General features: G+C 37.0%; 1 protein-coding gene across 3 annotated transcripts in view; it reads right to left on the reverse strand.

Moving 5' to 3' along the window:
• The window catches only part of LOC128864389 (protein spire), a 200,780-nt gene that overhangs the window by 9,958 nt on the left and 172,861 nt on the right, over positions 1 to 17,961 (reverse strand). For all 3 annotated transcript variants that reach the window (XM_054104024.1, XM_054104022.1, XM_054104023.1), the window contains exon 11: positions 2,674 to 2,903. In XM_054104024.1, coding sequence (XP_053959999.1) covers positions 2,674 to 2,903 — 230 coding nt within the window. The remainder of the gene's footprint in view (positions 1 to 2,673; positions 2,904 to 17,961) is intronic.

Consider the following 17,961-nt stretch of genomic DNA (forward strand, 5'->3'; position numbering starts at 1 on the left):
TTAGTTATATTCGGCACCGATTGTGGCAGCCATATAACCAATAGTTCAGTTCCCTTCTGTAAGATCGGTGTGCACTGTTAATCTGGTGCTGGTCAGCAATGCTGGAGAATAAAAAATGTTGTACGCTGGGACGGAGACTGGGTTGTTTAATCAGAAACTATGATGATGATCACGCAGAGAAGAAGCTCTACAGTTTTACAGCTTACCAATAAAAACCATTGAAGGAATTTAATATTTTACCTCTTGTAATTTTGAAATTAGAGCTCATAAGTGATTTGAATAAAGTTATTAATCATATTTTCTATTGTCTAAGAAGAAGGAAGAGAAAGGCCTCCTCAACGTTGGAAATATCAAAGGGAGAAGCACTTGGTTTCACTTGGTGCGTCTCACTGGTTAGCATGAAAAAGAAACGACTGGCGCGCTTTGTTAGATTCGGCCAAAATCGCTTAAGCGGTTTTCGCGCCAATCAAGAAGAAGAGGAATACAAACTTTAACCTTACATATAAGTTTTGAAAAATATTATAGCAGTCTAAGCTTTCTAAACCGTCTAAACTGGAAAATTGACATTTGCTTACAATTACTTATGGCTCGATCAGCAACAATTTTAATCATACTCTAAACATTTTGGGTGTGTTCGAGCCACAAATGTTGAGGCAGTGTTACTTTTTATGACAGAGCATCACGTCCTTCGATAAAATTTCGACAACACTGGCAACGTTACGCGTTCGTTTAGCGAAATGTTGACAATCTGTTGCTCATCACTAGCTAATCAAGCGCAACATTCAAATTTTCAATGCGCAATTGAGATGGAGGAGAAAAAGTAAGTAAATTTTGTGTTATATGTTATTTTTATGTTGTAATATTGTTAATTATTTGTTTTTAGCATCAAATTAAGCGTTGTGGAAACCAAATTACTGGTCAGAACTCGATTAGACATGAAAAATGCATTTGGTAACGGGAGGAGGAAGAAATCGGTCCTTTGGGGCAAAGTACTGGACAAAATGAAAACCGATGCTCCAGATCTTAGCGCTACAAGAGATCAGTTGCAACGAAAATTTTTAAACATGTACGCAACATATAAAAGAATAAAAAAGAGGAACAATTCTACAGGTAGAGATGCAACCACTTGGGAATTTTTTAATGACTTCGACGAGATTTATGGTACAAGACATTCCCTTTCTCCTCCATCTCAAAATTTGCAGAGTTCCCTAAACATTTCAAGCAGCAAAAGTGTACCGGATGATGGAGAATATCAAAGATCTCCAGACGAGAATCATAACTCCGAGACTGACTCCGATGGTGATGCTACTAGGAATGAATATGAAAACAACGCAAATACTCCTAATAAAAAACGAAAAATACCAGCCAGCGAGTTACTGGTGTTTTTCAAAAAAGAGGCTTGTGAGGAAAAAATAAGGCACAATGAAGCGATGGCATTGGAAAAAGAAAGGCTGCAAATAGAGAGAGAAGTGTTAGATAAGTTTGTCAACAAGTGATCTTAGTATCTGAAAAAAGTGAGTATTTTTAAAGACTTCAGCATTTAGTTTAACACGTTCGACGCAAAATAAAGTCTGCAATACTGCTGCACACTATCAGCTGAGTATCAGCAACAGAGTATCAATAAAGCAACAGGGTTGCAGTATTGCGGTAATTATTGAGCGGCTCGAACACACCCTTTTTCTTCAGTAAATGCTAAGCTTTCTACAATTAATTTGCAAATGCTCAAAGAGGCATTCCTTTTCATCGATTACCATTGACATTTACTTATTTTCACATGATTTCGGTTTTCAATCATTTTGTTTACGGATTTTGTCAAAAATAATTTGGTCAAAGCCGCAAAATGGCTGGCTGTCGTTGACAAAGTGTGCATACTTTGGGTCATTGAACACACGTAAGTATATAATGTATGTATGTATGCATGCATGGATGCCGTGTGATCTACTTTGGTGGCTCGAGTAGAAAAAGGAGTTCAAAGAGTTTACCTTTAAAATGTCTTTGAAAGTTTGGAATTAGTTTGCACTTAATTTTGCACTGACTTGCTTGATGCATTTGCATGTATGGGTTTGCTTTCATTTTGATTGAAGTTCGAAGATTTTCTGCTGCGGCTTGAATTTCGTTAAGCCAACTAAGTGGTTTGGTGGTTTCTTTGCAATTTGAGGGTTTGGGGAGTGTTGGAGTTGATTTGAGAATTTCAGCTAATATTTACTTCCACATATGCAGCAAATAGTATTGCGTGCACGACCACTGACACACGCTCGAGGTCAACTGCAATTTTATAAAATTCAGATTTATTTCATGTGCGAGGAAAATTAAATGGGTGAATTATGTCACGAATTCAACGCCGTTTCGCAACGTCTGAGCATGCGCATGTGCCCGGTGTGTATGTGCGTGGGAGTGCAGCCCTTCAAGTTGCAACTGGCACACCGTACACACAAAAGCGATCAACTACTGGTTTACATAAAATTTCAAGATTTGCAGATTAAGCCAAGTATGCGCGCGATGCCTTTCTAACTATACAATTTCAGTGTTGCATAAGTACCGGCTCCCGCTGAAATACTTATTATCAAAATAATGTGGCCTAGTGCCACTGCAACATAACGTAGGAGTGCAAGTATGCTCTGCAAGTATTATGTATGCGCTTATGTTTGTGTGTGTGTGTGTATGTGTATGTACCTGCAACAGCGAGAAATCCACTTTGATTAGCCGCTGCTTGGAGCGCGGCGTTGTGTGTGGTTCCATGTTCTCAGCCAATTTCAGTGCATTCACTGTTGCATGTTCCATTGGCGCTGTTGTTGTCGCTGCTGCTGCTGTTGTTTTTGATGTTACAGCTGATGAATTGATTAGTGCTGTTGCTGTGGCTGCTGGCGTTGTTGTCGTCATTAGCGTTGTGGTTGGTGGGAGCACTGCAAGTGAAAGGAAAAGGAAGCAATTAAAATTGTATTCCAAATAAAGGAAGTTTTTGAAAAATTATAGTAGTTTTGTCATTGTAATATTGGGAAGATTAGTTAAATTATGAAAGAGGAAAATATACGAGTATATATCTAGTATATATCTCTCTTTCTATTAGCATTTTTCACAAAAGCTGAAGTCATTTTTATAAGTAGATTTTATAAGTCAAAAGACATCCCGATCTATTACGAGTCAGTGCTTTGTAGTCACCAAAGTTCTAACTAACCGAGATTTGAATATAAAAAGCTGTTACATTACTTGTGGCATTTACTGTTGTATGGAGTAGAAGCACGGGCTCTGAAAATCGCAACAATGAACAAAATATAAGCCTCCGAGATGTGGTGCTGTCGTCGTTTACTTAAGATACCCTAGACTAATCATATCCCAAAAGTTTGAAGAAGATACCCAAAAGGACGAGAGTTGCTGCTAACTATCAAGCGCCGCAAAACCGCATGTTTCGGACACATGATTCGAGGTACTGATTTGGAGTAGCTCTTATACTCTAAATCATATATATATATATATAATTGGCGCGTACACCCTTTTTAGGTGTTTGGCCGAGCTCCTCCTCCTATTTGTGGTGCGCGTCTGGATGTTGTTCCACAAATGGAGGGACCTACAGTTTTAAGCCGACTCCGAACGGCAGATATTTTTATGAGGAGCTTTTTCATGGCAGAAATACACTCGGAGGTTTGCCATTGCCTGCCGAGGGGCGACCGCTATTAGAAAAAGGTTTTCTTAATTTTTGGTGTTTCACCGAGATTCGAACCGACGTTTTCTCTGTGAATTGCGAATGGTAATCACGCACCAACCCATTCGGCTACGGCGGCCGCCTAAATCGGAGGAAAAATAGAAGGCAAGCGCTGCATAGGACGGAAGAAGAAGTAATGGTCCAGAAACTTTCGCGAAAAGGCCGGACTGAGGACGAGTCCACTGCCCAAGTTAGAGACGCATTCTAAAATTGTATTGCAAACTGGTGCTAGTATACTTTAAATTGTTGCCGAAAAACATGTCTCTAATTAGTGCTGAGCCTTTCTGTGGGCTTGCAAAAGGCCTTCTATTCGTAAACGAATGTAAGCTTAAAGAGGCTCGAAATTCGTCTTGGTTTCTGATAATTTTTTCCTTAACTGCGTTTTCTCCATATAGCGAATGTACGACATTTTTTATATAGGTATTTCATTTTACTTTAAATTACTAAAACTTAGAACTCAGACTCATGGCCCATTGTGATGAGTGGGGAACTTGTCCGTATCCCTCCTAAACAGTAAAATGGTAAATCTGGAGTAAGTAATGGTAAGTCTGGATAGAGCAGGCCAATGACACAGGAGGTGTGAGATCGTCTCTTCAGATTGTGATAATGTCAAAGTAAGTAAATAAATCAGCCACCTTGCACATGACGTCTTCTTGAGTTGTCCAGTTTTTGATGCAATTAGCTGCTATTTCGAGTTCGAATAGAGAGCTGTTGTGGTTTATTGTTTATCAAAATGCATATATGTATATAAGTTATTGTTCAGATATTTTTAACTATTAAATTACTTTTACTAGGAAGTAATTTGGAACGATTTTGGGAAAATATATATCAATAGCAATAATTGAAAATGATTTTCCCTAGTCGAAAAAATGAACCTAAGGTTTCTGAAATGCTATTTATTCTTCATTTCTCAATAAGATACGAATAGAAATAAAAGAATAGATTTGTGTAAAAATAACTGTTTTACTAGGTCATCCTGTAGAAATAATCATTATTACATATACGTTATTGTGGCGAAGTGTGCTATTTCTCTGTACACAGCTGTACATGCCGATTTATATACATATAAAATTATTAAATATTATTTTCACTGATATTATAAGAAATAGCAAATGCAACAGGCTTTTTCAAAAAATTAGGAAATGTCAAGAAAATTTATAAAACATGCTTTTTACTGACCTAAAAAAACTTGTATGTAAAAAATGGAAAAGATTTTGACAAATGCAAAAAAAATTCTAATTTTTATTTTTTAACCTTTTTTTTAATTTTTTTTTTAAATTTTAAACAATTGTTTTCATTTGCTTAGTTATTTGATTATCTATCTATAACTCGTTTCTGCGCACATGAAAAAAAGCGCGCGTTATTTACGCAACGACAAGCGGTTTTTAAGTGCCCTGTAAATAAGTTACCGTTTTATGACTAGCTTTACCAGTTAGTTTCTAACGTAAAACCACGGATTTTGTAATAATACAATACAAAGCCGTAGGCAGCAAATGCAAAGTCACATGAAAAAGAAAACTCTAACAAAGCACAAATTTTACTTGGGTGAATCATGTGGGCCTTTGTGCGAATGTTTGTACTTTTATACATACATACATATATATAAGTGCATATGTATGTATGATAAAGCCCTTTGCTTTCGTCGAGAAGGGCCAGTAATGCTTATGATTCTCAGAGAAGAAAAAGGTCAGAACCCGTTGAACTTAGATTTCACATTATGCTTTTTCTGCGTTAGCGCGTTTTGAGTTCACATTAATTTACAGTTTTTTCACGGCCATGGACATAAAATCCAAAATAAAGCGAGCGCATAAGTATAGAACCACCAGTTGATGCGATTAAATGCTGTAATACCAGCAATTAGGCATATACAAGGTGGTTTAAAACGTGTACAGAACTACAGTGCCTTCTTAAAAATTAAATAAAATAAAGAAAATTCTTATTATTTTGGGAATATCTAATACTACCATTACTTATGGGCTTGCCTTCATTTGTGTGACTGCCTCATCTGGTTTCGCAGAGGCCAAATTTATCTGTTTTGCATTTCCACACGGCTTCCCATTCGATCCCACGAATATCGCGCAAGATATTTGTGTTAAGGGTCTGGATCCTTTCTTGATTTCTTAATTTGTTCTTTTATGACACTCTATAAAAAATTGTACGTGGCACAATCTCTGCTCCACGGCAGGTATCGTCAATGAGGCTAATAAAACGTAGAAAATACTGCTCTAGCCAAGGATTAGTACGCGGATTCATATATTACACCCTTTCGCAAATCGAGCGAAGCGTCGCTATCTAGGTTCATTGCACTTATTGGAATATAACACGAAAAGTTATGGGGGTCCCACTATGAAACTTTCAGGGATTATTGAGCATAGTACGATGGGTGCCTTTTATATTTCGGGACTTGGCAACCCTGGTGTTGCAATCTGGCAACTGACAGCTGTATCGCAAAGTTTGACATTTTTTGGCTTTTACGTACTCAGAACGTTTTGAAATACCAGCGCTATTTGTGTTGTTTACAGTAACTTAAAAGATTCATCTCGGTCCAAAAATGGAATTAAATCGTGAACATTTTCGTGCGATTATTTTTTACAACTTTCGACGTGGATTAACTCAGCAACAGTGCATGGATGAACTTAACTCATTTTTTGGCGATGAAGTTCCATCAAGGACCAGGGTTTATCGATGGTATGGGGAATTCAATCGTGGTCGTAGTTCACTCCAAGACGAATTTCGTGAAGGTCGTCCAAAATCAGTTGTTGTTCCGAAAACCATTGATGCTGTGCGCGAACTGATATTGCAAGCTCGTCATGTGACCTATCGTGATTTGAGACAATCTTAGGCATTAGTGGGACCAGCATACATTCAATATTGCATAAACATTTGACTGTCAAAAAAATTTGTTCGCGTTGGATCCCACACAATTTGTCAATCGCTCAAAAAAAGGCTCGTGTCGATTGGTCGAAGGAAATGCTCAAAAAATACGATCGCGGGGCTTCGAAACACGTCTATGACATCGTGACAGGTGATGAATCATTTATTTACACGTATGAACCCGAAAGTAAACAGCAGTCGACTGTATGGGTGTTTCAAGATGAGCCAAATCCAACAAGAGTTGTTCGCGCACGAAGCACTTCCAAGCAAATGGTCGCCTGTTTTTTCGCAAAAACTGGACATGTCGCAACCGTATCACTAGAACAACGCAGAACAGTAAATTCTGAGTGGTACACAACCATTTGTTTGCCAATTGTCTTCCAAGAAATTAGGAAAACCAATCGCCAAAGACGGATCACTCTTCACCAGGACAATGCGAGCTCTCACACATCGGCTCAAACAACTGCATTTTTGAGCATCCAAAACATCGAATTAATGGGTCATCCGCCGTATAGTCCTGACTTGGCACCGAATGACTTCTTTTTATTCCCGTACGTAAAAACAAACTGAGAGGTCAACGTTTTTCGACACCTGAAGAAGCGGTTGCGGCATTCAGAATGCATGTTTTGGAGGTACCTGATTCAGAGTGGCAAGACTGCTTCGACAATTGGTTCAAACGCATGCAAAAGTGAGAGAATATTTCGAAAAACAATAAAGTGATTTTCGATGATTAAAATTTGTTTTTGTTCTCTAATCCCGACATATAAAAGGCACCCCTCGTATGAGCTATTAACTAAAAAAATTACAAAAAACATGTTTTTCATAAATGAAAAAAGAATCCCAAAAATGTTGAGCAAAAAAAAAAAATTACAACAAAATTCGTACAACATAAGTATGTTTTACACTAAAAATTAAAAAAAAAGAATTAAAATATAAAGAATAACCGTAAAAATTTCCCTTTAAGAAACTCTATACCAAAATTTTCAACATTAAGCAAATCTCAAAAATCTTAAAATGTTAAATCAAAATTTGTTTACTTTACTTCTTACAATAATTCAACCTCAAATAAGCCAATGTTCAATAAAATCGACGACAATGACCAAAATATTTGGACCACTCCACATGGAATTATCACTTGCAGATGAATTTTGTTCTAGACAATCTTGGGCGGGTTATTTGATCGCCAAATGCGGAAATTTTTTTACTGACTTAGAGGCCGAAATGAAAAGCCGCGCCCTCAATACTTCATTTAAATATACGCACTAATGCAAACTGGGCCAAAGAGAATTCCTTTTGCATTATTTTTGTTCGACATTTTTCAAGTGCCAAGTGATTCGTTTCTTTCCGTGGAGGTACTAACTGACAGGCCGACAGTGAGGGTGACGAGCGGTGAAAGCTGACAGTGTCAAAATATCATATAATTCAAAAAATTTGTTTTGTTTGAACCACCCTGTATATATGTGTGGTGTTTTTTTAAGAGCGTGAGAACTTAAAATGATAATACGAAACAGAATTAGTTTGGGCTAAACGAAACTCATTATTTTCTCGGTAGATGGCTGCAGTGATCGATATCTCGTAAAGTATCGATCCAACAATTTAAAATTTATTCCTGTTGTCAAGGTGACATTTCAGACTAAAAAAAATCCTTTGCTGTTTTTTGTTTGTTCCATTCAGTTGTAAGTTACAGGGTGTGAACAATGGAAGTCAAAAAAGGGAAATTACGGCACATTTTGCAGTTTTTCTTTGATAAAGGCGAAGATGCGAAAATGCAAGCCAGGCCGTTGAAATTGTGAATGGTGTTTATGGCGCCGATACTGTAACATCTAATTACGTGCAATTTTGGATTCGTCTATTCCGTTAAGGCATTTTTGATGTTAAAGAACATATGATAATGTCGGAAATGTCAATAAAATCATAGAAATTGTCGAGCATCGCCCAGGAGCTAAAGATCGACTACAAAATAGTTTTAAATTTGCACAAAATAAAAAATGTACATAATGGTATTTTTTTAAATTATAATGTGGTAGATCATTTCATGCCATTTATTTTTTAATATGAAGATGATATCCGGCATATGTCCGCCACGACTTAGAGTTACATGGTCCATTTGATCAGTCCAAATTTTTACTACTTTTTTAAATAAATCTGACTGTATGGCATCAATGGTGGCTTCAATGTATAATAATCGATAAAAAGAATCGATAACATATGATTATCGATATAATAATCAATTAATCGATAGATCAGCGCGCTATATGTCAAGTTGCGCCGCCTTGTTGGAACCAAATGTCGTCGATGTTTAGTTGATTAATTTTTGATTTCAGTGCCTTATGAACTTCGCGAACAGATTTTTTGTTTTAAATAAATTTCTCCAATTTGGAAGCGTTGTTGTGGGGTTAATTGATTCATGATGATTTGCCACACCTTACTGAACAGAAATGTCAACACAGTTTGCCATTCCCAGCTGTCAAATCATAGTTATCGATATCGATAGTTCTCTTGCAGCTAAAAAAACACCCCATATAAGAAGCCAAGTTGTGCAGTGACAATAATTCTGGGTTGATGAGTTTGTCAAACGGCGCAGAAAGGTGTCCTAAGACCAAGCACTACCAAAAATAAGAGCAAATAACGCACTAAGTCGGCGCCTAATTAAAGACAATAAATAATAGAAATAAATATGCGTACATATGCGGTTGTGTGTGTGTATAAGTGAACAGCCTATACTTAATTAATAATCAATACGCATTTGTCGCGTGAGCCAATCAGCGGCCCCACCTGAAAGTACTCAACTGGGTGGGAAGGTAGAAACACGCATTATTTTCCACAAATATGCAATAAAATGACAAAAAATTAAACTAAAAAATCCAGACTTAACGCACATACTAGCATTTGCATTTTAACGCTGCACACTGAAATGCTTCAGCCCTCTAACTCCTGCTGCTTAAGCGCGTAGGAGCTTTAGTAATGCGGCAAGATGAAATTTTAATGATTTGGACTAACATTTTGCCCAGAGCAATTTGCAACACAATTTCAGACAAAGAGACATTCGAAGCGGGAGCGAGAGTAGTAAACGATTTTTATAGTAAAAAGCCCATTCACCTACTTACGTACATACAGATATTCGACTGTAGTTGACTGTTAAAGAACAGAGTGAGCACTCACAGCGCGCATACGGACATATCTACATACACATGTACATTTAGAGGAGTGTACGTATGCTCGCATACTTGTGCACTAAGTAGTGGTGTGTTAGTTTATTTGGCCCCATGCCATGGAAACCAAGAATATGGGTCACATGGACTCGCTACATTCATTGCTTTTGTTTTATACTCAATTGTGCCGCAGAGTGTGCATTTACTTGTGTATTTACCCTGGTGCCAAAGAAATGTACACACATTCACTAGCATAAATAAATGCAAACTAAAACGACGATAAATGCTCTGCCTGCGAGCTGCAAAGCTCCTCATTGACACACACAATTCCTTTGAAGGCGACTCATTGCATTAAAATTACAGCAAGTTGCAGGTTGCAAGTTTCATGCTGCATACCTTACTAAGGGCCTCAAGTAGTCGACAACTGAACGGAAAATGCGCATATTTTAGGCGAGCGGAACGCTCTCGATTCTTAACAGTAAATAAAATTTCCCTGATTTCTACGTCGTGTTTTGGAGTAAAAGACAGCCAACCCCCCGACTGCTTCGGGCGGAATTGCGCTTCGAAAGCAATTTTTTTTGTTGGTTGATTTACGGATTACATGCAACTAAAATGCACCAACAAAATCGGGTCAACTACAGTTTATGGCAAAGCGAATTTTTGTACATTTTCTCCCCTAATTTCAATGGGTGGCCCCACTTTGGCCGCTTTCCATTTTTCACTTTTCCACAAATTGGGCTGTAAAAGCCTTACCTGAGCGGGGTTTCGGCGTTGGCGGGTTACCGCGCGGCGCTGCTCTTGGTGGCGGTTGCGGATCTTCTGCCAACGCACTCTCGCCTTTTTGTTGCTGCGATTGTTGCGCGCTATTGCCACAATACAAAGCATCGCTGGCCACATCCACCGCCTCCACCTCTTTGGCTTCCGTTGCTGTGTGATTTAAGTCGGCGCCTGTAGTTGCAGCTGAGCTGGCCGTTGCGTTGGGTGCAACAAATCCGCTGGCGGTCGTCATTTGTGAGGTCTTATTATTGTTGCTTTTGTGCGTGGCTGGTTTTGTTGTTGTGCTGGTGTTGCAGCTCGGATGTTTCTTCTTAGACTGCGGCAAGCTTTGTTGTTTTGGTGGTGTTTTTTGTTGGTGTTGCTGTTTGACATTTGGCACTTTAGCACTCATTGGGAATGGAACACATTTAATTACTTGATTTATTGCACTTGTTGTGGACACCGTTATACACGGCACTTGCGCTGACTTTGAGCAAACAATTCTACCACACATACAAATGTAATTGACATCGCATATTTAATTCATTACCCGATGCATTTTTTTTTTATTTTTCCTTTAAATATTTTTCTCACTTTTCACCCAGCTCTTCAACTCAGCGCATTTCCACACTTCGCAGTCGTCCTTTCACTACTAATTTTAAAGTACCATTAATCGCTTCATCACATGTTTGCCTCGTCACTTTTTGCTGTGTCACACTGGGGTGTTTCACTCCCATGCGTTTCCGCGCCGAGGACGCATAAGTCTATTATGCGCTCACAGACCTTTTTATGTTGCTCACACGCTCATTCGTGCTTTCGGTGCACTATCGATCCAAAGCAAAAGAGCTTAGCAGGAGTGAGCAACGCCGAGTAAGGACGAAGTAACATTGGCGAAGGTGTGACGTTCGTAGACGTGATGATGGAGCCGAAAGGAAGGGTGAAGCAAGGAAGGATAGAAACGGAGGAATGCCATCTACTTTATGAGTTATGAGCATTAAGAGTTGTGATTAAGTTAAGAGTTGTGGCAATAACAGCACAAACAACAATGACGATAACGCTAAGTGGTTGCACATAGTAAACAAATGGAAAAAATGACAATTGCACAAACACATACAGGCATACACGTGTATTTCTATGTACGCACGTATTTGTCTTTATATCCTAGGCGAAGGATGCTGCTACGCATAGGTGGGGGTGATTGTGCGGGAGTAAGTGAGTGCATAGGTGTACGAGAGGGACATTACAAGCGCAAACTGGAAAAAGTCAAAGGTATCAGAAGCAGAAGATGCTGTTGGAAGGGAATGCAAGTATTTGGTATTTGCATTTAAAAATTATTATGTTTTGCGACTTGCGACTTTCGCTGTAGTGCCAGTACAATTCGGAAATTTTCTAAAGTATGTAGAAACTCCAGTAGGGGCTCTGCGATCTGCTAACACCACAACTGGTACCGAAAAATATAGTTCGAAACTGATTATGGCGATTTTTATTTAGCGAAATTTATTTATTTAGTACGGCAACCAAGATAGTCGATTGGTTGTACTTGACTAACATTTGGTAGGTCCTGCGCTCGAAACCCACTGTGCACGAAACAAGAAAATTATAGAAAAAGTTTTTTTTAATAGCAAGTATCCCTTCAGGCAATGGCAAATCACCGAGTGTATTTGTGCCATGAAAAATGGGGCTCATAAAAAACCAGCTGCCGTTCGGAAGCGATTTTGTAAGTTCCACAAATTGGAGGACGGCTCGGTCAAACACCCAACAAAATGTAGACGACAATTAGTTGTGTATATATATTAATATACATATATTATATACAGGGGGCATACGGTACCGTTATGGTTAATATGAATAAGCATTGGATACGGGCATGCAATCGTTTCCAGATTACTGCAGCTAATAGAAATTTGATTGAATGATTTTACAGATTTATAATAAGTAAATGTAAGTGGTTATCGCGCCAATTTAGAAGAAAAAGAAGGTCGTTCAAAAAACTCGTAAAGTTTCATTAAATTTTGTTCGACATAAAAGCTACTTAGTTTTACTCTCAAATTGTCCTTAAATACCGTACGCATATAATTACATATATATAATTGGCGCTTATATCCTTCTTTTTTTGGGTGTTTGGCCGAGCTCCTCCTCTTATTTGTATCGTGCGTCTTGATGTTGTTCCACAAATGAAGGAGCCTACAGTTTAAGCCGACTCCGAAGATATTTTTATGAGGAGCTTTTTCATGGCAGAAATACACTCGGAGGTTAGCCATTGCCTGCCGAGGAGCGACCGCTATTAGAAAAATGTTTTTTCTTTATTTCGGTGTTTCACCGAGATTCGAACCAACGATCTCTCTGAATTCCGAATGGTAGTCCCGCACTAGCCCAGGGCGGGTATGTGCTTCTATGAAGAAGATCACATACATACAAACACCTTCTGAAAACGTAAATAATGCGGAGATAACGTGCCACCGATGTTGCATAGTTTAAGGCGTACGACCAAATTTTTTTATTTATGTATTTACTATTTATGAAAATTTTGGCATGGGTAATGTGAGCAGGCTTAGCCTCCATTATATGTCAAAACAAGTCCACTGTGAAAAATTGAAATTCAGTTAAAGTGAAGAGTCGTAGAGTAGTCATATAAAAAATTTACTCTGCATAATTCACGGCGCACAATTTATTTTTTAGTTTTAGGCATAGACTTATTTTCCAGATTGGCTTAGACTATATTAGGTTAAAAAGCTTGCCATTTATGTGCAATGCATGTGGAATTATATCGAAGAATAAGCAAACCATGATATGAAAAATTTCTCATAGACTGAGTGACTTCTTCACTTATTTGCTATGTTTAAGAGAAATGCAAAAATTTCGAAAACAGTGGACTTGACTGGCCAGCCTAATTTATATGAAGTGGAATTATTGTGTTTAGCCGTTTGACTTACCACCCTTGAAGTTCTTTGCAGTGTCACAAAGATATGAAATATATTTACAGTAATGCTTCATAGTATAAACGCTTACATACATACAGACTTGAGAATGTAAGAAAAATAGTCTGTTAAATACGCCTAAGCCTCCCTTTTAAAGGCTTTTCTCATTATTTTATATTTATAATTTGCCCACCTACAAGTGCAGCCTACGTTTGCAACAAAAGCAGTGGCATATTTAATTTTCCCCGTTTTTGTTCGTGCAACTAGCAAGTGTGGCAATTATGCTTTTGTGGTGGTGACGTTGCCATTGAATGCGTTGCACTAGCGAAGGTCATTCCTACACAAAATGCTCTTCTTCATAAATTACATGAAGAGTTCTTACTAAAAGTGCACTTCTCTGCAATTTCACTTATTTTCATTCCTTTCGCATAGGGACTTCCGAATGTGATTAGCTAAAATCAGCGGAAAATATGCACGTGAAGGAAATGAGGAATGAAGATTACTGAAATCGGCCTTCTGCTACAAATGGCCAAATGGCCAAATTGTAATGTAACTTTCATAGTGATAAGACCTATGATTACAGGCTCCAGAACGAAGCAAATTTGCTTGCCACCATCCGTTTTCGACCAGCCTCCATCGTTCGCCACCATCGACACATTTAATGTTGTTGGCCATCACTTGCCACATGCGCTACTTCGTTACTCACACCGCCATGCATACTATACATACAAGTACATACTATAAGTGTATATATATACTCGTATTTATATATAGGTACATCTGCAAATAGACTATAGAATATTGGAAATATTGTGCATGCAACCGTCAGCCCATCACACACAGCACCCAACACTTTTACCGTTAATATTGGCATTCTCGTCACGTTACTATTTATTTTGTTGATATTTTCACTTCGCCGTACACTAAATCGCTAATCACGTTTCCGTTCCGCACAACATTTCTTATAAAGCCCGACACTAAACTGAATTTCATATTTGTGCCGCGGACAGTCAAAAGCCTGAGAGACCAACTAGCAGCTATTGCAACGGCGTTTTTGTTGCTGTTCCATTTCCATACCTGTTAGCGTTTATGCTCACACTTGACGCATTGGTGGTTGTCTTTGGCTCTTTGTTGCCAGCAGGTAAGCGCTCAGTAGTGGCACTTGCTCACGCTTGTATGTGTGTATGAATGAATGTGCGTATACCTTGCAAGCCCAGTAGTCGCTGTAGCGGTGACTATGGACGTTAGGAAGATTCGAAAGCTTCTACGAGGACTAAAAGTTGGAACTCCATACCTAGCGTTCCAGGCGTTATGGCATTCCGTGTTTTGTTTAGCTATAAGAATAGTCAGCTGAAAGCCACAATACAGCGAAAGTTTGACGTGTACTGGACTGTTGATTAAATCGCAACATAAAATTCTTTGTATTGAATATAAAGCTCACATATCCCAAAAAATGGTTTTTTGACCAAATTTTTAGCTTGTAAAGTTAAAAGGCTTCTCTTACAATGCAATAGCTGAATTATTGGTGTTTTTGGAAGCTGCAGAAAAAGCTATCGGAGTAATAAATATATGCTATGATGATCAGAATCTTCTTAAAGAATGAGATTTTCTTGAATACATTCACATACTGGGGACAAATATAGGAAATGCAATTGTTTAAACCTGCTTCGTCACAGTTCGGGAAATTTAATTTAATTTCACTTCAATTTTATTTCAGTTTTTGATATAAAAACGAAGAAGAAGATATAAAAATCGTACACACTAGTTTACAGAATTAGTTAAAAGTGACCTAACTCAAATAATATAGACCAGATTTCCAATTAATACTTAGCTCAAGAATAAAACCATTGTATCAGTATTGACGTAAAAGCGGAGCTTGATAATGAAAATTCAATAATTCAGTAATATTCAATATTTGAAGCCAACGAATCATAATTTGCGCCAGTTGTGTCAAGAAAAAACGGCGGTTGAAAATATAAGATTATGTGAGGAACTTTTGAAATAATCAGTAACTTAGGACCGTCAATGGTGGCACAAACCAGCAACTGAATAGGTCTTTTATCTCTCTGTAACTGTAAGTTTATTAGTTGATAGCTAGCAGCATAAGATGAAAGTTGGTCGGTAAATTAGAAGACTGGAGAGCAAATCGAAGGAATTTTCTATGTGCTGTAAGTTGCAGTTTTGCTATATATTCATTAGCCGGTACCTCCTCTTAAATGCTTAAGAAAGGGAAAATAGAAAGCGTATAATGCACACATATAGTATGGTTTCGGTAAAATAAACTATGCGCTTTCCTATAAGTATAAAAATTCTTAAGTAGTAACTGATAAGTGGCATACAGACCGCAATAGGCAATATGGTTCTATTAGTCTTATGGTTCCAACGTCTGCAAAACGAAGTACTGCGGAACATAGTAAATGCACTATACTACGGGAGCAAATCTTATGGGGAGAGAGTAGAATTGTATTTTAAAATGCTTCTTAAAACAAGTTATCAAATGTAAATTGCTTATTAGTTTCCATTTATGTGCACTAGTTGCAATTGTACAACGCTTCGAAAAAATTAGTAAGAATTAGTAAAAAAACAAACTTTAAAAAACTCTATACCAAAACTTTCAACATTGAATAAAAATAAAATATTTTTTTTCAATTTGCTTTTACTTTACTTCTTATAATACTCAAAGAATTAGTAAAAAAAACAAAAAAAAAAACTCTATACCAAAACTTTCAACATTGAATAAAAATAAAAAATAGTTTAATAAAACTAAAAAACACGCTTTTATTGCTAATCGAACTAAAAAGTAGAAAATAAATTTTAATGACAAAGGGACCTATAATGAAGTAATAGCAAATCGAACGATCAATCATAGTCAACTACCTCAGAACAGAATTATAACAAAAATTAAGATACAAATAGAGTAATTCAAATTAGAGTTGAAAGCGTGGGATGCTTGATATAGTAAATATTACAATCATTCTATTGGCAACTACCTATGTACAGAAGGTTATGAAAGTGAAGCAAAATGGATCCCACGCTTTTAACTCTAATTTGAATTACTCTATTTGTATCTTAATTTTTGTTATAATTCTGTTCTGAGGTAGTTGACTATGACTGATCGTTCGATTTGCTATTACTTCATTATAGGTCCCTTTGTCATTAAAATTTATTTTCTACTTTTTAGTTCGACTAGCAATAAAAGCGTGTTTTTTAGTTTTTTTAAACTATTTTTTATTTTCTACTTTTTAGTTCGATTAGCAAAAAAGCGTGTTTTTTAGTTTCTTTAAACTATTTTTTTTTATTATGAATGAAAATTATTGTTATCATTGCAGTCAGTGAATAAATGATTCGATATATTCGTGTTATATTTAATTCCTTTCTTATCGACTGTGAGTTTAAAGCTATGCAGTTATCGGCCGTGATAAAGAAGTAATCGGGATGAAGAACTTATTTTGTGGAGGGAGCCTGAGAAACTGATTTACAAGAATAAATAAAGATTTTTCATTTTACAATCAAATTCACCTTACTTTTTGCCCACAGTAAAAAAAAGAAAATATTAATCCTGGCAATCCTAATAAGGATAATGGAAAACTTTTATCAAATTATTGTATTGTCATCGGTCCTTGATAGGTGTGCAAAATTTCAAGTCGATCAGATTTTTAGAAGCCAGTGAAAATTAAGCTGAAAGATTCCGTTACATGCATACATACATACATACATACATAGAACCCGACCTAATAAAAGTGTGTTAATATATTAAAATAATTTTTTTCAATTTGCTTTTACTTTACTTCTTATAATACTCAAAACTCAAATAAACCAATTTTCAGTAAAATCGACACTGACCCAAATATTTGGATTACTGGACATAGAATGGATCACTTAATCGCTCGTTAGTACAAAAATAATAATATAATAAATTGCTTGATGAAATTTACAGCGCACTTAATGTACGCCAACAAACCTGAACCCGGTAAATATCTCATAAAAAAGGTTATGACTCAAACATATCGCTAGTAACATTTCCGTCATTACCTCGGGCCCTATTTCTGCTTTCTCTAATCACAGAATTGATGAGTCTGTCTGGGTTTCATCTGTTTTGCTGTTGTAAATTCTGTGACAATACGAAGTGAATCGAAGTTTATTGAAGGACGAGAAGGTTGTTCTCAGAAAATCAATCGGTAGAAAGAGGCAACTGAGATAATTTTGCCAATATATCATATTTCATTGTATAAAGATACAAATTGAAATTTGTATGAGTGGTAATAGAAAAACGTGCCTTAAAAATTAAAAAAAATCGGCATGAACTCACATTTTGATTGCTGGGTGCATTGAGAGTTGCTCTTATTTTATGAGAACTCAAATTATTGACTTTTCAGTAGAGACACAACTTCTTCGCTATGAGTTTGCGCAAATACATTGCCAAGCGAGGAAGCACAACAGCAAAAAGCTTCTAGAGAAATGTTTATGTATGCACAGCGCTTTTGAGATCTAATTGTGAGTGAAGGATGGAAAAGCGTCATTAGCAAATTCAGTATGATATAAGGAACTTAATATTGACGTC

The sequence above is a fragment of the Anastrepha ludens genome, chromosome 5 (assembly GCF_028408465.1).
Source record: "Anastrepha ludens isolate Willacy chromosome 5, idAnaLude1.1, whole genome shotgun sequence".
Classification (NCBI taxonomy): Eukaryota; Metazoa; Arthropoda; class Insecta; order Diptera; family Tephritidae; genus Anastrepha; species Anastrepha ludens.